Raw genomic sequence first — 23,121 nt, 5'->3', positions numbered from 1 at the left:
TGCAATGAATTTGGTTACTATTAAGGGAGCTCACAAAAATCTTATATGGCTCTTCAGAGTTCACAGGCAATTCTTCAAGTATGTGGGAAGAGTGAAAAGAGAATTCTTATTATACATTTTGTTAATGCTGACATGAGAAGTAAATTGTAGCCCTTGATTAAATCAAGACTGTTTTAAGCACTTAGTTCTATCCACTGTAACAAATGAATAAAATATTCTCAAAAACAGTGTGCAGCACTGTATCCATGGCACAGCATACATCCTGCCTCTTTAGTATTCAGTGAAGTTGGCCACTCTTTTGCAAACCAGCTTCAGGACAAAAGCAAGCAACTTCTAGTTTGATCCTTATAGTTTCTAGTCATCCTTCCCCACACACCCAAGATGCTGGTTGCTCATTTAGTAGCTACAAAATTTACATAGTTGAGAAGGACATATTTCCCAGAAAAGTGCCCATCAAACTTTAGAGTGCTTAGGAATCATCTGGAGATTTTGTTAAAAGTGTAGATTCTGACACAGTAGGTCTGGGAGGGGCCCTGAGAATTGGCATGTCTATCAAGCTCCCAGGTGATGCTGATGCTGCTGGTCCAGTCCATGGATCACATGTTGAGAACCAATGTGCTAAAAAAAAGGGCTGTCACCCTCTGAGAGTCAAAGAAATTCCCTGGGGAAAAATGTGGGGACCGAGGGCTCCTGGATTCCTTTCATCTCTTGGGCCAGCCTTTTGGGCAGGCAGCTAATTGATTGCTTTCAGCCAGGCATATCCTGAACAGGTTCAGCAAAGACAATTGTTCTGTGGCTAGGCCTGGACAGTATGTCAATTAGACTTATTGGTGAAGACAGGCAAACCTCATTAGTTGGAAAACGATTGGGTTAACTCTAAGGAGTCAATGTTAATCAGGTTACGGCCCAGAACCAGAAATGAATGGTGGTAGCTCTAAAGTGCCAGTTCCTGAAACTCACTGTAAGTGGATTAGGCACTGAATCTGGTCTTTGCTTTTAGTGAAATGGCTGGGCCCTTCCTGTTAAAGGTCTCCCTGCCACCTCGGCCCTGCCTCGAGGACTCACCTGCAGCATTCCCAGCTGGAGCCGGTAAAGGAGGTTTCGGGCTGTGGGTGTGGACACAATGAGGAGTCTCCTTTTCTCATAAAACTGATCCAGAAGTGCAGCTGCCGTTCTGACACCCACATTGACGTTCATGGCTGTAATCAGAAATGGCCACATGAGTCAGAAACCTTCTACTTGTTCTGGCTCAACAGAGCCTATGATGACACACAGGACCATTTGTGTAAGAAGTAAACCCTAAGATAAGGATTCAAGTGTAAGTAGTTTATTTGGGAGGCGGTCCCAAGAAGCACTTGTGGAGGAGTGAGGAAGTATATTCATTTCCTCTTACTGCTGTAACAAATCACCGTAAACCTAGTGACTTAACATAATACAAACTTATTTTAGATACTGCAGGTCAGGATCGAAAAGATCCTAGCCTCACGGAGCTAAAATTAAGGTGTTGGCAGGGCTATGCTCCCATGGAGGTTCTAGGGGAGAATCTGATTTCTTGTCTTTTTCAGTATCGAGAGGCCACCTTCATTCCTTGGCTAGTAGTCCCTTCCCCCATCTTCAAAGACAGCACTGTAATATCTTCAAATCTCTCTTCTCTCTGATCTCTCCTTCCATCATCTCTTCCTATGACTCTGACAGCAGTTCTGCCTCCTTTATATAAGAAGGCTTGTGATTATATTGGGCCCACTGGGTATTCCAGGATACTCTTCCCATCTCAAAATCCTTAACTTAATTACATCTGTAAAGTCCCTTTTTTCATGTAAGGTAACATATTCTCAGGTTCTGGGGATTAGGATGTGGACATCTTTGGTGGACCATTATTCTGCTTATGTCAGGAAGTGAGACAGTGAAGGAAAGAAAACAATACCAGTTGGTTATCAAGCAAGTTGTTGCTGTGGGCATTTGGAACTCACTCCCACTGGGGAACCCTAGAAGATGATATACAACATACCTCCAGAATTAACCCACTGGAGGGAACTGGAGTATTTATACAATTGCTCCATCATTGTTGAGGGCTGCTTCTAGGGCACTAGCTCTCCATCACTTCAGGCTGGCTCTGTGCATGGGCTGACGGTGCTTTCATAGCCAGGGAAGAAACGCTCTCAGACAGAGAGACCCACTTAATTGCAGTAAGTAGCCTTTTGAACATAGATGCGAATGTGAAAGGCATATGGGCCAAGCACCATAGTATCTTCTGGGGAAAGGGGTGCAGAGAGGCAGAAGTGTAAGAGAATGGGCAATGGCCAGGCTGGCTTTGGAATGGCTCAGAATCTCTGAAGTCTACCTCCTTGGTGCAGAAGGGACAAAGCAATGTGGGGCACAAAGGCCACAGAGCAAGCAACACAGGCATAGAGGGCATGGGACAAGGCAGTTTTATAATAGGTCTTCCCTTTAAGCAAATAAATGACAACTAATTCTAGCTGTTCAAGGTCAATGAAGGATGTTATATAGATAGGCAAACAAAAGGCTTAGCTCCAAAGAAGAAATAATATGAGAGTAACTAGTAGACGCCATGCATGATTTATAATCTTGGTTTTCATATTTCACATTTTAGGTTTGCATTGAAGTATTTGTTCATTCACACATTAATTCATTCAGCCATTATATACTGAGTGCCTGCCATGTGCCAAGCTCTACACTAGGTACTAGGATGTCACACTGAGTGATACACAGTTCCTGCCCTCTTTCCTGCCCTCTTCCCTGCCCCAGGGGCTCAGAGTCTAGGATAGCTCCGGTCAAGAGAAATACAATGTAAGCCACTATGTTTAATCTTAAATTTTCTAGTTGCCTCATTAAAAAAGTGTAAAGAGACTGGGCGCAGTGGCTCACACCTGTAATCTCAGCACTTTGGGAGGCCGAGGTGGGCAGATCATGAGGTCAGGAGATCAAGAACATCCTGGCTAACACGGTGAAACCCCACCTTTACTAAAAATACAAAAAATTAGCCAGGTGTGGTGGCACGCACCTGTAGTCCCAGCTACTCAGGAGGCTGGGGCAGGAGAATCACTTGAACCCAGGAGGTGGAGGTTGCAGTGAGCCAAGATCGCACCACTGCACTCTAGCCTGGGCGACAGAGTGACATTCCAGCTCAAACAAACAAATAAAAGGAAAAGTATAAAGTGACAGGTAGAAATGATTTTATGTTTTATTTAACCCAATATATCCAAAATATTTCATTTCAACATGTAATCAATATAAAAAATTAAGATACTTTACATTCTTTTTCACACTAAGATTTTGAAATTGGTATATATTTTACACTTATAGCATATCTCAATTCAGAATAGCCTCATTTCAAGTGCTTAGTAGCCACATATAGCTAGTGGCTACCATGTTGGACCACATAGGTCTAGCAGCCTGTTAGACGCCACACCCCAGGCCTTAATGCCAACATGGTGGGCATGAAGTCCTTAGGTAGGGAGTCTATAATAGGTGTGTTCTTTCTACTTTAACACATGAAATTGAAGAATCTCAGGCATTTAGCTGATGGTATGTATGTCTCGCTGTCACTTAACTCTAAATGGGGGCTTCAATTAAAAGAAAGGGATAAAGATGAAAGGGTACCAGGAAATGAGAAAAAGAGAAGTCTACAAACAAGAGATACATCCATAATTTTCTGGCTAGCCCAAGTTTCAGACTCATTACCCACCCAATTTTTGTTCATCAGGAATAAGAGCTGGCATAAGGCTTTACCTGTACCAGGCACTGCTCTATTCCACTGTTCCACAGATGACCTAATTTAATCCTTACAACAACTCAAGAGGTAGATGAGGTATTATTTTCTTCATTTTACATAGGAGGAAAGATTCCAAATGCCCAAGGTCTATGTGACTTTCATGCCAGTGATGCGAAGCAGGTATGATATTGTCTCTACATGACAGTGTACTGGCTTTAGAAACAAGATCCTTACATTTCTAGAACAAAGGAAACTACAGCAAATTTTGCTGATTCATAATGTCACCAAAGGCTGGCCCTAGGTTCCTACCTTGAGCTTCTTCCTTAGAGGACATGAAAGGGAAATTCGAGGATAGGCAGAAGCAAGATGGATAGCAGATGAGATGAGCTGCAGCAGGGATCTAGGGACCATGTTCATCCACTCAGATAAAGAGGGATGGCCATGAACTTCTCAAAGTCTATGAAGGGAAACCTCTCTTGCACTGGAATCAAGAACCAAGGGGTTTACAGGTTCTGCTGCAGGCTGGAGGGGCTGCATACATACCTGCACAGGTGGGCTCTGTGCCAGACCAAGCCAGGTTGGATTGACATACTCGGGCAGGGCTACCCTGGAGCTCATAGCCGCCGATGCAGGAGAACTCACAGGTGGCTCCATAATTATCCCCATCGCTGGAGCACTTCATGTAACCATTCTCTGGGGCATTGAGTTTGCCACAGCGTTTGACTGTAGGGACACAAGTCCAGAGGGGTCTCAGTGCTGAGCTCCCATCCACAGAGTAAGCAGAAAAGGTGAGGATGCAGAGGCATCAGTTTTGCAATCAGGCTTCTACATCAGCCTGTGAAATGAGTGAGGGAGGAGGGATGACTATTTGGTCAGTGGGTGAGCCTTGCAATGGTCACCCATCCATACCAATGAGACCACTGATATCAACTGGTTTAGCTCCTAGTGTTATAGATGAGGAAGTGAAGTCCAGAAGAGTAAGGAGTAAAGATGGTTAGCAATTAGTTGCCCAAACCATCAGGCATAAAATAATCCTTAAAAACATTTTCTTTCATACCAATGGTTCTAGAACACTAAGAACATGTTCTCTTGGTGGCCCAAATTAGGGGGCTCCTATTCACCCTAGTTGTAGATGGACTCACAGGCTTTAGCTGGTCACCTAAGCTCAGGGATGGAAAAATTATTGAATAATATTCTTCCGGGACAGTCAGCTATGGGCTCCTGTAAGACTAGTCCTGGGAACTCCTTAAATAATCTGGCAACACTGACGCCCATCCATATGTGTATCATGAAATTCAGGCATTAAGATAGGGCACTTCCCCAAGCCTCATTAGAGGCTAATCTAAAGCTGGCAAGTCTCCCACTACAGTAGGCACTTGAGAGAGTTCTGGCTTGAGGACCTGCTTCCCTTTGCTCTTCTAAAAGGGGCGGGGAGGGGGGGCGGACAATAAGCAGTATTCTTACCTCTTACTTTAACTCGAAATTTGCAAGTGCCCTTATTCTCAGCTCTGTCATAGACTGTGTACTGGATCTTGTGGTCTCCTTCTGGAAAGTTGGAGCCTGGGGGGAGGCCTTTTAGAATGACACTTAGAGAAAAAAAAAAAATCAGAAACAGGAAAGATGACATTATGGATCTGACAAGCAAGCGATGACCCCCCACTCTTTACAGGACATGGAGAGACTGAGGGGCAACAATTAGACTAGTTTAAGTAGAACAAAAATTTCTTGAAGAATAGAATCTCCTAAGCTTTAGTCTGTTTTAGAAGAGCAGTTTGTGACCAGAAAATGGAAGACCCAAACTACTGGGAAGCTTAGACTTTTTTCCGGCTGTAGGGTAGAATGGTATGGAAGTGGGTAGAGAGGGGAGGGAGGATGAAAAATATAGGGCTCAAGTCTCTTCCTTCAATCTCACTCTTGTTCCAGGTGGGACCTGAATTGCCTCACTGTTGGGAAGACAAGGGAATTTTCTGTGAGGAAAATCATTAGAGAATATAGTCCAAGCAGTCACTGGCAATTTGGGCCTACAGGGTGTACTAGAACTTTCTCTGTTCTTTCTATCTGGGACTGTGGAGACCTAAAGGCAAGTTCTCTGTGATTCCTTGGTTATCCTGATAACAATAATAATGACTAAAAGTGTTCTTTGCACTTACATAAATCTTACATGTTAGGCATGGTTCTAGGCATTTTGCATATATTTATTTAATCCTCCTCATTTAATCCAACAACCCTATTAGGTAGGTAGTATTATCTCTATTTCACAGATGAGGAAACTGAGGCACAAAAAGGCTAAAGAATTTGCCCAAGGTCACACAGCTAGGGTGACTTCATCTTTTTTCTTGGCTGCCTAATGAGAACACCAATAAGTATAGCATGATCAAAATTCATGTTCTGTTTTTCAATATACATACAAATTCCCCATCTCCCTACAGTTCAAGGAATGATGAGAATACGTGCCAATAATGAACATGTGGTATTATCATTGTCACCATTGAGGAAAGCCTTACATGTAGGTGGGTGAGGTGGCTGTTTACCAGGTATGAGAGAGGGGTCGTGGGAAAATTTTGAGACATGCTGCTGTTGGCTTTAGATGCTTTAAGGTCTTTAGAATGCACAACTTAAATTCAGATAAACCTGAGAGGAGTGATACTTCAAATATGAGTAGACGTAACCTCTCTGAGACTTTGTTTCACCGGTGGCATGCAAACAGCAGAAGGAGTAAATAAGGGAACTCACAAGAAGCACTTATCTCAGAGTTTGACACTAGAACCTTCTCCCTCACAAGGGAGCTATAGAGCAGTGGCTTGGATAGGAAATGGTGGAAGGGGTCATAGGAGAAATGCCAGGGCAGCAAGGAGCCCAAGTGAGAGCTGTAAAGGGAACAAGACAGCCTTCTCTGAACTCCGCATCCTGTTGGAGTGCATTCCCATCGCATCCCTGTAAACCTTTCTGGCCTCTGGGCTGTAGAACCCTGGAAGCAGACAGCTGCTTTGAACAAAGGGACAGGAGAGTACTGAGATGCTGTTTTAAAATGTAACAATCCTGCCAGGTGCAGTGGCTCATAAATGTAATCCCAGCACTTTGGGAGGCCGAGGCGGGCAGATCACCTGAGGTCAGGAGTGCAAGACCAGCCTGGCCAACATGGCAAAAACCCATCTCTACTAAAAATACAAAAATTAGCAGGGTATGGTGGTACACACCTGTAATCCCAGCTACTCAGGAGGCTGAGGCAGGAGAATCGCTTGAACCTGGGGGGTGGAGGTTGCCGTGAGCCGAGATCATGCCACTGCGCTCCAGCCTGAGCGACAGAGTGAGTGAGACTCTGTCTCAAAAAATTAAAAAATCAAATAAAATGTAACACTCCTAACCATATTACACAAGTTACCCACAAAAACAACAAAGTGAATATTCTCACAAAGCTTGTAGACAAATAGAGTCATCTGATGGCTTGATGTTTTGTGTTTATTACACAGGGTTTCAACAGCAGTCAGAGTTGCAAAAATCTAAAAACCTACTATGTGGTAGGGGCTGGGACAGGCATTGTGCTAGACCCTGAAGAGTCAAAGGTAAATAAAACCCAATCCCTGATTATGTCAACTTACTTTTCAATTCTGATTGCCTACATTTTCTCCAAAGGGATTCATGGGATGTGTATGTGATAGTGAATACTTTTGTAATGGTCAAACTTTATCTTTGAGAAGTTACAATGGGAGAGCATAACGAGTAGTATTACTTAAGCTAGATGAGGCACTGGGGGAAGATGATTGGAATGTAGGAACAAAATGTCCTGCCTCCTCTCACTAGAAAATGTACTGTTATTGCCTAATCATTGTGTAAAAATGTTTTGTCATGCACAGCCTGGGTTGATAGGATTCTAGAAAGTCTTTTCTTGCTTTATGGATCACCAGGAGATAAATTAGAGGTATCCTTTTATCTACAGATGAAAACTCAGTGGGAAGCTCTAATATGCCTGTAAACTTTAAGGCACAGATATGAACAAGCTAACATGAAGTGGTGGTCTCCAGGGAATATGAAGGCCAACCAAACAGTTGCAGGGATACAGGTCCAAATGCTAGGTTAGAACAGCACATAGCTAACCCTCACAAAGGGATCCACCCATTTTTAAAAGCTTCTTAACAGTGCCTCTCATTGTGGTTGGTAAAATAAACATACCAACAAAAAGCAACTCAGATATATGTCAAACTATGAATGAAATTGGTCCAGGAGAATGGGGTAGAGGTGGGGAAGAAAGCAGAAGATACCTTCCCTTTTTTCTCTTTTTTTTTTTTTTTTTTTTTGAGACGGAGTCTCACTCTGTCGCCCAGGCTGGAGTGCAGTGCAGTGGCCGGATCTCAGCTCACTACAAGCTCCGCCTCCCGGGTTTACGCCACTCTCCTGCCTCAGCCTCCCGAGTAGCTGGGACTACAGGCACCCGCCACCACGCCCGGCTAATTTTTTTTTTTTGTATTCTTAGTAGAGACGGGGTTTCACCGTGTTAGCCAGGACGGTCTCGATCTCCTGACCTCGTGATTCGCCCACCTCGGCCTCCCAAAGTGCTGGGATTACAGGCTTGAGCCACTGCGCTCGGCCGACACCTTCCCTTTTTTTAAATAAGCATCTGTAAGCGTCTGATATGGTCAGGAGTTTTAAAACTAAATTAAAAAGCTTTGAAAGAGATAAATACAGCCAAAAAACAAGGGGTGAAAAAGTTTCTGCACTAAACTGTACTCACAGAGCACAAGAGCGGCAGCCTCTGGCCCCACCTGGGACACACAGATGGCTTCCCAGTGCAGGTAATGGCCTGGGGGCATGAGTAGGGTCTGCCTGGGCAGGCAATGCGGGTTACTCTATCCCTAAATTAACCAACTGGCTTCCTCTTTCCCCTTCTGTTCCTCTTCCCTTCTCACCACCCCTTCTTTTAAATTTTTTTTTATTTTTAATTTTTGTGAGTATGTAGTAGGTATATGTATTTATGGGGTACACGAGATTTTTAAAAATTTTTTTGAGATGGCGTCTCACTCTGTCACCCAGGCTGGAGCACGGTGGCACAATCTTGGCTCACTGTAACCTCAGCTTCACGGGTTCAAGTGGTTCTCCTGCCTCAGCCTCCCGAGTAGCTGGGATTACAGGTGTCACCACACCTGCCTAATTTTTGTATTTTTAGTAGAGACAGGGTTTCACCATGTTGGCCAGGCTGGTCTCAAACTCCTGACCTCAGGTGATCCACCTGCCTCGTCCTCACAAAGTGCTGGGATTACAGGCATGAGCCACCACACCCAGCCAAGATGCTTTGATACAGGCATGCAATGCATAATAATCGCATCATTCACCACCCCTTATTTATCTTTTTTCCTTCAGTAAGGATTTACTGAGTGCTAACTACGTGCTAGACACAGTTCTGGGCATTAAGGACATAGCAGTGAACATATTATAATAGAGACAGGCAATCAACAAATACATAGGTGACATATATAGTATATTAGGTAGTGACCATGGGGACCACATCTGAAAGCATAAACAGACCAGCATATATACACTCCCCTACTCTGGGTAGCAAACATCTCACATAAAAGAGACAACATCATTTTATCTGCCAAGTTTCACTTACTCAGTAAGAATGCCATCTGCTGTGTCTCTTCCTTCGGGTGTCTCCCAGGACACCCGGACTGTCAGTTTGTTGGGTTCTGCAATGCGTTCTTTCACACTTGGGCACTTGATTCTAGGAGGTTCCATATCTGAAAATATAGCCAAAACATTCTCATCATCATCAAGAAATATCTAGTCAAACTAGGGTTCAACACCCAAAGTTTAAAATACCAAAGCTTCTGGGTATTCTCCACTTTCAAAGAGTTTGTTCACCCTATATATTCCCCTTTTCTCCCTTCATAATGCTTTTACTCTCCTGCTAAGTTTTGAAGATTGTTTAAATATTCACATGTGCAGGACTAAACCTGCAATCAACTGGCCTTGCGAGGTGTCCTGTGGGTAATTCATTAGCTACAGCCTTTCCTCCCCATGCTTCCGAACTCTGCCTACTGATGGCCACGTGGCAGTTACTCAGCTGAAACTAGAAGTCATTTGGTTTTAGTGAGTACTTCCTGCTTTGAGGACAGCATCATGGAATATTAGAGAAAGGCACTCTAGCTATCATCTAGTCAGATTCAATTCAAGGCAATAAATTTTTCATGAGTACCAATCTCATCCAAGGCTTCATTCCAACTGCTGGGGTTGGGGGTGCACAAAGGCAAGAGAATCATGTGCTCCTGACATTTCAGGGAATTTGCCATGTATTGGGGGGATTACATTACCACACATGAAATATAACATGAGGTAGAAAATGGCAATGCCCTAGGCAAGGTAAAAGTGAATGCTATGGAGGTATAGAGGAGCCGCCCAATTTTCTCATTTTACAGATGTGCTAACTGAGGCTCAAAGAAATTCAGTGATTTATTTAAGACCACACATGTAGATAATGGCACTGTGAATTATAATCTAAGTCAGGGCACTTGTCACCAGAACAAGTTCTCTCTCTCTTTCTGCTATCTATTATCAACATATTGTTTAATATCTTAAAATAGGCAATGGTCTGTCTGGGTCCATTCTCGCCTTGAACTGCTACTGAACTACACTTATGGTTTTGTGCTCTGGGACAGCAGTTTTACTGTGGCTCTGGACCTCCAAAAGCCTCCCAAATTTCTTCAAGTAGTTTCTCTATGTGGTAACAGGAATTCTGCCTCGATAGTCATAACAAGGATGGGTGGTTAATGAGGGCTCAAAGTAAATGAGATGTCAACTCTACACTGGGTTGTATTTCATCTCATAGCTGAAGTGAAATCACAGGAGGAAGTTCAAATTTCCGCAAATTCTACTTAATGTTTCTGAACAGGTAGAGAATGTATTTAAAGAGGGCATAGCAAATTAAGGACATTCAGCTTCACGTTACTTTACATATCAACTGATAAGTATTAAGTGCTATTACGGCCTTAATGAAAGTTAAATGTCCTTTTGATTCTGAATGACAGATGTCTTTGAGAGACTAAATGCACGAAGCAAAATTCTTTATATACTTTCTCCTGTGTCTTGTCTAATAATTTCTCATTTTATTTAGGGTAAGAAGTTATGAATAACTTATTAAACAATTTCGCCTTCAGCTATCCAAATTCATTTTCATTCTATGTCATGCTTCAGTGGGGTGTGAACTTAACAGCTTTAATGCACCAATCCTAAATTGAATAACCACCACATTTTGTTGAATCTAAGTCACTCCTAATTGTGAAATGCATCCATATTTCGGGGATATTAAAAGGTAGAAAAAATATGCTTCTCAGAATTGATAAAATAAAGTATACAAATACTATGATGAAATGGAAGATGCCTTAAATGCATTCAAGATGTCTATTCTCAGTTGCTAAGTTTTTTGAAAAATAATTTAATTTTTTACTATGATAGGTGAGAGAAGACAAACTTATAATTCAGATGAACATTTCACAGAAAGACAAGTATTTAATGACTGCCCCCTGCTGGTCAAATATAGCTGGCAATTACATTATAGAAAGTATATTTATTAGCATATAGATTTCACTGTAAAATTACATTGTGTTACCATATTTTCTTGGAGCAGCATGGTCAGAGTGAAAAGCAACTTAGTCTCTGTCAGGTAAACTAAATGTCTGGGTGATACATTGTTGTTTGTTTTCTGTATCTAGATGTACTAACAGTGTAAGCACACAGGCTCCAAGATAGGTTATCTGGGTGAAGAATCTCAGAGTTTCCCAAAGCCAGCTTATCTCTAGCTAATAATGATCAGCTGAACTGGCCAAGCTTTTCAGAAACAGTGTTCTTCCAAAGAAGAAACAAGAAGAAATAAATCATTACAAATAATAACTAATGTTGGAGGAATCCTTCCTACATGCCCACCCCATGCTAAGTATCTTCCCTATATTAATTTACTGAATTTGCACAACCATCCATTAGACTAAGCAGTGTTATTAGCGTCCCCATTTATAGATTGGGAAGAAGCATTTCCTCTCTTTTGGAATTTCTTTGTGGTCTGGGATTTTTAAATGCCATTACATATTTTGAAGTTATTTTAATAAACCAAACCCTTTTGTGTGTCTGCCTGCTGCTGACCTAGTGTTTTCCGCCAACCTTTGCACACATACGATTTTGTGATGGCCTGTCATAGCTTCCCCATGAACCCTTGAAGAGCCTCCACAGGACTTGATCCTGACACATTCTCAAGCAGCTGCCTTCTCTCTCAGCTGATGAGACCAGCTGGTCTGCCCTTCAGCTGATGCCCCAGAGACCTAAGTCTGTTATTACCCAGATTTGGCCCCGATAGCATTTTATAAGTTATACATTTCCATGAATGAAAGGAACAAAGTTACTATAGAAACATAATTACTATTCCCTGTTGAATTAGGATGCCTGCAATTTATAAAAATCTTGAAACCTTCAGTGAAAATTCTGGCCTCTGTGCTCTGCCTTATTCATTGAAGACATCTGACAAACGGTCTCCCTTCTCTGTGCTCTAGTTTTCTCTGTGCATATAAAATATGAGAAACAAATATATTGCATTGTTATCAACTACTATTTATCTAAGAAGCTGGATTTTTTTTTTTTTTTTTTGAGACAGGGTCTCACTCTGTCACCCAGACTGGAGTGCAGTGGCACAATATCAACTCACTGCAGCCTTGACCCCCCAGACTCATGTGATCCTTCCGTTTCAGCCTCCCAAGTAGCTGGGATTACAGGCATGCACCACCATGCCTGGCTAATTTTTTTTATTATTTATTTATTTATTTTTTTATTTATTCACTTATTTTTGTAGAGACAAGGTTTTGCCATGTTGCCTAGGCTAGTCTTGAACTCCTGGGCTCAAGCAATCTGCCTGCCTTAGCCTCCCAAAGTGCTGGGATGACAGGTGTGAGCCACCAGCACCCAGCTGAAGCTGAACTATTTACTTGGAAATCCTTGACACATCTAACCAGGTAGGTAGTGGAAAGAAGGAAGAGGTTCAAAAGGACAATGTCTTGGCCAACAGATAACAATAAAATGCAAGGGAAGCGACCCTGTGCCAGTTCCAGACCCAGGCCCTCAAAGAATCTGGTGCCTTCTGCTTTCACTATGTTAAAAGTCAGCTGCCATCTAAAGAAGTCCAATTGACTGGAGAGGCCATGTAGTCAGGATGAGAAATTATAAATGAGAGAGAGAGAGAGAGAGAGAAAGAGAGTCAGCCAGACCCCAGTCAGTACAACTTTTCCCAACTGAGGTACCAGACCTGTGAGTGAAGCCATCTTGAATCCTCCAGCTCCACTTGGTCACCTCAGCCATTACCACACACAGCAGAGATAAGCTGTCCCCACAAAGCTCTGCCCAACTTTCCAACCCATAGAATCTTTGAGCAATAACATAGTTGTTTGGAACCACTAAGTTTTGGGTGGTCTGTTGTGCAGCAACAGATCACTGATGCAAATATAAAATAGTTTGAGTTTGGTGACAGAGAAAGAAAGAGTTCTTTTCAAGGGGGCATAGGAAGCGAGTGACTGCCAAATTCAGAACAAATCTGGCCATTGAAAAGTCACCCAGTTGTTTGCTTCCCCCAGCCAGAGTGTAATCTCTGTGGATGGCTCTGGGAAGTGGTTTCCTCTGTTTGGCACCATACAAAAATCCAGAGAACTTTCCAAAACAGACAAAAGAGGCAAGACGGGAGGCAATGAAATCCACATTTAAAAGTCATGATCATAGCCGGGTGTGGTGGCTCATGCCTGTAGCCCCAGTTACTCAGGAGGCTGATGTGGGAGGATCACTTGAGCCCGGGAGTTCAAGACCAGCCTGGACGACATAGCAAGAGGCTAGCCTGGGCAACATAATGAGACCTCATCTCTAAAAGTCAACATCTTCACAAGAAAGAAGCCCAAATAAAAATTCATTGGTGATACATTTATATTAGAGAGGGCCACTAAAAGTTGACCTGTTCTGTTCGTACTAACAAATCATGTAAGGGAAAAAGTGAATCCGTATCTCAATCAATCAAGTTGCTTTGACACTGAAACTAGCCTCTGAAAGTTTGCAAAAGAATGTGTACTTGTCAACCCAGGAAGAATTTAGCACAATTTAACATCATTTGCAACAATGCATGGATACATTTATTCTTAGCCCTACTGATGTTTGCATCAACTGAACAACGCAATGCAGCCCAGCAATAATGCAATGATCCCATTCCTATGGGTCATTGGGTAAACCAGCTGTGAGACAGCTGGGACACGAGACACGTATGCCATCAATTTCCATATATTACATCTCTGAAATTTTTTATTCCAGGATTTCATTTGTGTTAATAAATCTCCACCTATTCTACTGTGTAGAAAACAAAAAAATAAGGGAGCATATATATTTATTAGAAAATATGTTTTCCTCGATAGAGAATTAGAACTTAAATGTGTTGTCTGGTTACTTTATTACAATCCGTTCAGCGGGGCAAAAAGGAAAGTTTGTACATTGTCTTTTGTTAAAGCAATTTTAAATGGATACTCTCTGCATGTCAAAAGACCTTTGCTGGTTTTTCATTGTCCATGGTTTTTAAAGTATCTTTAATTTGTTTTCTTCCTGTTTTGGCCTAGGAAGAAGTGTTGGTCTAAAGGAGAGATCATGTGTCTACTCAAAATATGGTCACTACATGAGGACTTGTGATTCCAAGTATCCATTGTTCTATCTAAATGCCAACATAACCAAAAATAACTGAAAATGGAAAGAAAGAAAAATATCCCCCCAAAACAATAGTGGTTACATTCTAAGGTTTATTTTCTTCCAGATCAATGGATGTTGTGGCTCTTCAAAGAGTTTACCCTCCTGCAATTTGCAGTATTTTTTTTCCTCCTACATTGACTTATTTTTATCTATATCTGTTTCTGAAATAACCATGAATTTCAGCCCATTGCCAGAGTATGGTCGGTGTAAGAGAATTAATTTTAACTTGTGGCACCTTCAAATTAGCCAGACCACAGAACTGACCACCTCAGAGTCAAAAGTAAGCCCAGTCTTCTCTCTTCCCTCGCAGGCTAGAAGAGAACTGGGACAACTTTCTCACCACTCAGCATAGCTCTGGCCAAGACTGTTGAAGGCTGTGTGGAAATCTGGGAACTACTTAGCCACTATGTGTCAGCTCCTAAAATAGGTTGAAGTTCTGAGTTACACTCAAGGACCCCCTACTCCTGCCAACACAAAAACAAATTTATTAAACTATTTTAATATATTAAAGCCAAAAAAATAAATGATACCCCTAGAATAAAATCCACTGGGGACAAACCTCAGCTTGTTTGTCATGAAAATCAAAGAAAGAACTGCCTGCTTGCTTTGCCCATTTCTCTCTGTTTTCCGGGGAGCTCTAGGCTCTCTTGTGGATCGCTCTACCCCTTTTTGTCACTCCTACCTAATTGCATGTATAATCCTCCTTCTCCCAAATATGCCTGAACCTTGTCCTGACAAACTGTAATATGAATCTCCTGAATTCGGGGTTCATTCTCTCTCCCTCTGGGAAGGTTCCAGGCCCATCTGGTCCAGCTTAAGACATGCTGTTGCTTTTTTAGAACAATCAGCATTTTCTTTCCATTGTTGCACACAATCTGGAAATTTCAACAGTATGAGCCCTAGAGTACTCTGCCAAAGCTTGCTTAGCAGAAAGATTTTAGAGCTTCTCTCCTCCCACCATCACCTCTGCCCCTTCCAATATGAGGGAGTAGATTCCATTTTCTTTTTGGTTTGTTTTGAAGAGCTATGCACATACCAAATCACAGGGAGGACACTGAAAGCAACATCTGTGAGGTGCCCCCTGTGGGCAGTGTTACTGGCAGTTACTGAATAAAATCCAAGGATTCTGCTAAACATCCTGCAAACAAAAAAACAGGGCTCCACAACGAAGAATTATTTGGCCCCAAATGTCCATCATGCTGAGGTTCAGAAACTTTGCCCTAAAGCATCGTTTAGCCGAATCCTAGGCCCTACCCCAGACCTGCTGAATTTAAATCTGCATTTTTCCCAAGGTCCCTGGAGGACTTCGCTGCACAGTAAAGTTTGAGAAGCAGTGCCTTAGGTCAGTGGCTCTTTATTTGAGTGCTTCACAATCCCTGGAATGCTCATTAAGAAACAAAGTGCTGGGTCGGACCCCTAAAGTTTCTGACTCAGCAGGTGGTAGGGGTGGGTTGGTGAAAATTTGCATTTCTAAACAGTTCCCAGGGGATGCTACTGCTGCTTCTGCTCCCAGGACCACACCATGGGAACCACTCACTGCCCAACAAACCCAGAGGCAAAATATCCAAATCCCTTCCAGCTGAACAAATTGAGTGCTTACTGACCACCAGAGTCAATGACAAAGGAAGTACACTGGGGCTGAAAGACACATAGATGTTCTCTACTGGACTGTCCCTATAGTGTCAATAACTTTGCTCAGGCCCCCGAACTAAAATCGGCAGGTGTATGCCACATCTCTGCCAGCCTGTAGTTGCCTCAATAGCAAACCAAGAAAAAGACAAAAGTCAGATGGAAACCATCCGCTATGAAGTCAGCTCCAGGATAAACACTGAGGTTAGATCTAGGGCTGAGCCAGAGAACCAGTGATGCTACTGAAAGCAAAGTTGCATGCTTAGGCCTTACAGGAGGAATAGTGATGCTCCCTTTACAATCCACGATACGAACACCCCCTGCTCCTCCCAAAGCAAGTGCCTCTTGAGGGCTGTGGCATTTTCTTACCCACACAGGAGGCTGGCCGACCGCTCCAGGCCTTGTTGTCCATACATGTAACGGTCCGCTCCCCTTTCAACGTGTATCCTGGTGAACAGTAATACTCACAGCGGGAGTTAAAGTAGGCACCATCTATACACTTAAACCCTCCATTTGCTGGCATGGCAAGGGTAGGACATCGCTTTTCTGAAAATGAGAAAAATCAGATATTCAGCATTTCTTAGTTTTGTCTATAGAGCTTCGTTTCAGAGTCTAGAAACTGAAAGCATGGGATGAAAAGTTAATTTAAATATAACAAGGCCGGGTGCAGTGGCTCACGCCTGTAATCCCAGCACTTTGGGAGGACGAGGCAGGTGGATCACCTGAGTTCGGGAGTTCGAGACCAGCCTGACCAACATGGAGAAACCCCATCTCTACTAAAAGTACAAAATTAGCCAGGCATGGTGGTGCGTGCCTGTAATCCCAGCTACCCGGGAGGCTGAGGCAGGAGGATGGCTTGAACCCAGGAGGCGGAGGTTGCGGCATGCCGAGATTGCGCCATAGAACTCCAGCCTGGGCAACAAGAACAAAACTCTGTCTAAATAAATAAATAAATAAAATGGAATTTAAGAAACAACAGATGGTTTTATGTCACACAGAAGAGACAAAGTTTCATATCACACTGGCTTGGGTTGGCAACACAGCTAAGCCACTATCTTAGGTTGAGCTTCCCAGAAGCTGATTCTGAGATACAGATTTATGTGCATGAGGTTTAGTAAGAAAGTGTTCCCAGGGAGACTAGTGAGGGGGTGAGGAAAGGAGAACAGGGAAGGGGAGAAAGCCAGGCAACATGAGATCTCAGGCAAAGTCAGCAGCAGCCTGATCCCACAGGGAAGCTCTGGAGTGTGAATGACAGCTCATTCTGCCCTGCCCCCAGGCAAGGAAGCTGGGCTTTCAGAATTCTTTACCAGTCAGTCATTGGGCAGCTACAGGCTGCTCGCAGGAGATGCTCTCTCTTGTGAAAAGAGAACTAGAGTGAGAGAGAGAGACAGAGAGAGAGCGGGAGCAGTCGTCTGAAGGAGCAGTCTTCTGAATAGGTTGAAGTTGCAAGTCTTTAAGAGCAAAGTACTCAGAAGCTGGGTACTGGATACACACAACTAGGAAAAGGCATTGAGGAGATCTGGGTAGAGCAGATTGTCCACTACAGTCACCCAGTTGCAGAGTTTGCATAGTCTTGATGACATGGCTGCAGCCTTGAAACCTCGGTTTCCCCGATAATGAAATTAACATAATGGCACCCATATTGATAGTGTTACTGTAAAAATCGAATGTATGTGAAATTCTTGGCAAACCATAAGTGCTCAAAAAGTGGTGGCTGTTTTGAATACCAAAGACATCTAAAGTGTGCTTCAACAATGCTGTACCGCTTGCAGTTTTCCAAATGAGGTATGACTTGTCATGAAGCTAAAAGCCAGCCCCTGAAACGCTGCTCCTCTAATCTTCTCCCCTGAGGCACACTCACTTTCATAAATAAGCATCACTTCTTCTGTGACTCTTTCCTGCCTCCCTCAGCCCTACTCCTTGGAAGAACACTTTTTTTTTTTTTTTTTTAAGAGACGGAGTCTCCCTCTGTCACCCAGGTTGGAGTGCAGTGGCGCCATCTCGGCTCACTACAACCTCCGCCTCCCGGGTTCTAGCAATTCTCCTTTCTCAGCCTCCTGAGTAGCTGGGATTATAGGCCCATGCCGCTACACCCGGCTAATTTTATGTATTTTAGTAGAGACAGAGTTTCACCGTGTTGCTCAGGCTGGTCTCGAACTCCTGAATTCAGGCAACCCACCCGCCTCAGCCTCCCAAAGTGCTGAGATTCCAGGCATGAGTCACCACGCCCGGCCGGGAGAGCACTTCTTTAATCTGCTACTGACTTAGTACCCTTCTTGTACTTTTTTTTTTTTCTTTTTTTTTTTTGAGACAGAGTCTCACTCTGTCGCCCAGGCTGGAGTGCAGTGACTGGATCTCAGCTCACTGCAAGCTCCGCCTCCTGGGTTCACACCATTCTCCTGCCTCAGCCTCCTGAGTAGCTGGGACTACAGGCGCCCGCCACCTCGCCCGGCTAGTTTTTTGTATTTTTTAGTAGAGACAGGGTTTCACCACGTTAGCCAGGATGGTTTCAATCTCCTGACCTCGCGATCCGCCCGTCTCGGCCTCCCAAAGTGCTGGAATTACAGGCTTGAGTCACCGCACCCGGCTCCTTCTTGTACTTATCTCTCAGTTGACACCTCTGCCTTGCTAGAGCCTCTTCATGGCAGGACCCATGTGTGTCTTATTTGTTTCTAAATCCCCAACACCTCTTCAGGATCCAGCACTAACTGAACAAATGTAACTCATTTTCTGAACAATGATCTTCTCTCCCCTTTTCTCAAACAGCTGATCATATCATCCTCTCTGAGAGGAGCCATCTCACTTCCACCATATCTTTAGAATCCCCCTGTTGTCCCCCTGCTCATAAAAAGAATTTTCCTCATCAATGTTCGGTGAAAATCCTCAGTCTTGGAGCAAAAGAACGTTGGCTCTGGTCATCCCTGAGGACCCAACACAGAGCTGGCCTACTTACGTTTGCAGATGACCTTGTCAGACCATCGTTTGTTTGACTGGCAGATCAGTAGCGAAGAGCCATGCAGCTCGTAGCCCTTCTGGCAGCGAATGTCACACCTGGTTCCCAGGGCTGTTTTGTAGTATCCTCCTTGAGGGGCCCTGCAGTACACATCCCCATACTTCACCTTGATGGGGGAGCACCACGGGGTATCTACAAGTAGCAGAAACAAAAGAGGAGATAAATACGAGTAGCAGAAACAAAAGAGGAGATAAATACGAAATGACACTTTCAGAAAATGTGTCCCCTTACTCTCACTGTCCCAGGCTGGCTACATTCCAAATTGTGGACCTTCAATTAGTGCCCCATGTTTTCTTAGGTGTCTCTGGGTAGGGAGGTTATAATCATGGGACTAAGTGTCGGATATATCTGAACATGAATCTGAGTTCCTCTATAACTAACTGTGTGATCTTAGACAAGTTAGCTAACCTCTCTGAATCAATAACTACATTTATGCCACAGTGCTGTTATAAGGACTAAATAAAAATTGCATATCAAGCAGCTAGCCCAGTGCCTAGCACATAGTGTATGTTCAATAAATGCTTGTTCTTTTTTAGTATTTCCCTTAACTAGATACACAAGATTTTTTATTTTTATTTTTTTAGATAAATAATTCTTTCAAGAGCAATTGATGTCATACATAGTGGCGGGGATTCAATAATTGGTTAATTTGCATTTCTTCTAAGCTGTATGCACATTCTCTCTAAAATGTTGTAATACTGGCATTAATCTAAATGATGCTACAATTTCCAGGTTTTTGCAATAATATATAAATTTGGCCTAAAGTCAAAGAACAATTGCTCTCCATAGGGAAGTGTCCCCAGTTATGCCCCATTTAGGTAACAGGGTGACACCCTCCCCAGATGACAAAGTTGCAGGTGTTTTGATTTTGGTCTCATAGTTGCCCAAAGCACAGCTAGGATGAAATGAATAAATCAGAACCTGCCTGCTGTGCTTTTGAAATGTTATCTTTGAGATCCACAAAATATAAGGGCAACACTAACTCCTTGGTGGATAAGTTCCTACAGTAGCCACTACCCCAATGTCCCACAGTCGATGGGGAACAGTGAGGAGTTCACTAAAGTCTGCCAGGCTCTCAATGCCATGAGTAGGAGCCACTTCCCTGCAGCTGCCTGGCTCATCACTCCACCCAGCACCTGAGCTGTCAGTGAGTGAGGTAAGACCGCCATCATGTGGCCAGGAAGGAGGACAGACCCTGTTTTACTTTCCCAGGAATTCTCTTCTGAGGATATGCCTCCAACTGCCTCTCAGTTACAAAAACCAACAGTTCTGGACACGTCTTATGCATAGACCACTGTGTTACTTTTGCCTTCACATTTCCTTCGGCTAATACTTTCTCTTTTTTTTTTTTTCTTTTTTAGAAACAGGGTCTCACTCTGTCACCCAGACTGGAGTGTGGTGGCATGATCATTGCTCACTGCAGTCTCGGCCTCCTAGGCTCAAGTGATCCTCCTGTCTCAGCTTCCCAAGTAGCTGGAACTACAGACACGCACCACCGTGCCTGGCCTGGGTAATACTTTCATCATATAATGTTTTGCAGACAGCTGCAAGTGAGTCCTAAACTCAAGACTCAAGTAATCTTCCCTGGACTTTCTAGGTAAAAGTGATGTCCTGAAGGCTTAACTAGAGCTGATTAAATTTGACCGTGTGGATATAAACTTGCAGGAGCTCACACAAGGCCTAAAGAACTTCCTTGAATAAAGTTTCCTTCCTCTAAGGGTTTACAGATATAATCTGTATGTACTACACATATTTGTGATATACAGTACTCCCCCTTTGCCCACGGGGGATATTGGATACCTGAAGCCTTAGATAGTACTCAACGCTATATATACTCGTTTTTTTTCTTATACAAATATACCTATGATGAAGTTTAATTTATAAATTAGACATGGTAAAAGATTAACAACAACTAATAATAATATAGAACAATTATAACAATATGCTATAATGAAAGTTATGTGAATGTACTGTCTCTCTCTCAAAATATCTAATATTTTTGGGCTGAGGTTGACTGAAGGTAAGTGGAACCTTGGAAAGTGAAACCGCAGATAAGGGAGAACTACTGTATGTATATATATGACCTGCTTATACATACATCACAAATTCACTCAATCAGTATGAATATATGATGGTATTCCAAGCAAAATAATCAAAAGCCATGATTGCCACATACCAGGAGCATCGTAAATGTTGGTTACATTTAATTTTCTTTCCTATTTTACTTTAATTCAAAAACACTTTGTGCTGGACACTGTGCAGGGGCCTCAGGATCTAAAACTAAACCCTCAGTTAATAATGGCTTGCCTCTAGTTTTTAAAATTAAAAAAACTTGGCCAGGTGCGGTGGCTCAAGCCTATAATCCCAGCACTTTGGGAAGCCAAGGTGGGTGGATCACCTGAGGTTAGGAGTTCGAGACCAGCCTGGCCAACATAGTGAAACCCCCGTCTCTACTAAAAATACAAAATTAGCTGGGCGTGGTGGCGTGTGCCTGTAGTCCTAGCTACTCGGGAGGCTGAGGTAGGAGAATTGCTTGAACCTGGGAGGCGGAGGTTACAGCGAGCCGAGATCGCACCACTGCACTACAGCCTGGGTGACAGGGTGAGACTCCATCTCAAAAAATAATAATAATAATAAATAAAACTTAAATTTTACTATATAAAGTGTACAACATGATGTTTTGATATGCTTATACATGCTGAAATGATTGCTACCAGTAAGCAATTTAACTGACAATAGAAACAATGCCCCAAGAAAATTTATTCTTAAACATTCAGGGTAAGTTCTAGGGCAAGCACACATTTTGGCCATCTGGTCTACCTGTCACAGTTGCAATGCTGTGAGGTGAGGATGGACGTGAAAAACAATGACCTGAGGGTACTAGGCAACCCCTGCTGTAGATGTGAAGGGTCATCTGTGTATGCATGTGTTTCAGGAAGATTTTTCAACAAGGGACTCAAAGAAAAAAAAAAGTCTAAATCCATAGTTAAGAAGTTTTGTGAATTAGAACATTTCTTTACCACAAACATCTGATTAACATATTGGTGCTTTGCTTGATTGGTTAATTTCTGAGGCTATGAAGATAGAAACTATAGGTAGGAATGAGTATTTGCATTCAGATGTCACAAACAAATGTGGTAGGTGGTGGGAAGCACACCTGGACATGGGTGCGGGGGATTCAATATTTGAATATTCAATATTCAATTGATATTCAATATATATCAATTATATTGGAAGTATTGTTGACTTGTATAGAAAACAACTGAAGGACATCTCCAGCCAAAAGCTGTCCAGTCCTACCCTGATTCTCCTGTATCTGAGACACATCACAACAAACAAGGGCCACGTCCTCATCCCAGGAATTAGGAAAAATTTCCAGGGCAAAATGCCACAGTGGAACTTTGTTCATCTTTTTTTTTTTTTTTTTTTTTTTTTTTCAAATTCTTCCTCCACTGTACGAGGAACTAGATTCAGAGCGAACGCATCTCTAAATTTACCTTCATTTCTCCCAGGTTTCCCTAAACTTCAGAGAAATGTTTCACCAGTAGAAATATTTGTGGACCTACTTACCTGAGTCTGCATAGAAGGTTCTTGTTTAGGCTTTTTATACCTGCTGGGGAGTGGATTGCTGCGAATATGTAGAGATGGAGTTCTTTATCATTAAGTTAAGTTTCATTTGAGCAACATACTTTAACATACCGTTTCAGGAGCCATGCTGGGCTCAGAAAGAGCACGATGAAATGAGCTTATGAAAATCAAGTTTTCTCATTCCCCATTCATCTTAGTACATTATCAGCACTTGGTCCAGATTTGACCTTGGGTGGTTTACTCTGGATGATTCTGGCTGTAATGTGTGAATTAGGCAGAACTCATGGCTTGATTTTCACTTTCATCAGCTACAGCTGCCTTTGCAGAAGTGAGGACAGTAAAGAAACTTATGAGAATAAAATGACCATTGGGATGCTGAAAGACAGCATTTCAGAGATTTCCAACGCATTTT

General features: G+C 42.8%; 1 protein-coding gene across 4 annotated transcripts in view; it reads right to left on the bottom strand.

The window, feature by feature from the left end:
* SRPX (sushi repeat containing protein X-linked) overlaps nucleotides 1-23,121 on the bottom strand; it is a 73,833-nt gene that overhangs the window by 6,509 nt on the left and 44,203 nt on the right. For 3 of the 4 annotated variants that reach the window (XM_023202669.1, XM_023202667.1, XM_023202666.2), the window contains 6 exons: nucleotides 19,062-19,253; nucleotides 16,478-16,654; nucleotides 9,339-9,465; nucleotides 5,198-5,319; nucleotides 4,277-4,456; nucleotides 1,066-1,199 (listed from right to left, as the gene is read on the bottom strand). In XM_023202669.1, coding sequence (XP_023058437.1) covers nucleotides 1,066-1,199; nucleotides 4,277-4,456; nucleotides 5,198-5,319; nucleotides 9,339-9,465; nucleotides 16,478-16,654; nucleotides 19,062-19,253 — 932 coding nt within the window. The remainder of the gene's footprint in view (nucleotides 1-1,065; nucleotides 1,200-4,276; nucleotides 4,457-5,197; nucleotides 5,320-9,338; nucleotides 9,466-16,477; nucleotides 16,655-19,061; nucleotides 19,254-23,121) is intronic. The other variant, XM_023202668.1, reaches the window with a different exon arrangement.

This window comes from Piliocolobus tephrosceles, chromosome 12 (genome assembly GCF_002776525.5).
Source record: "Piliocolobus tephrosceles isolate RC106 chromosome 12, ASM277652v3, whole genome shotgun sequence".
NCBI lineage: Eukaryota > Metazoa > Chordata > Mammalia > Primates > Cercopithecidae > Piliocolobus > Piliocolobus tephrosceles.
This window is presented reverse-complemented; position numbering and strand designations above follow the sequence as displayed.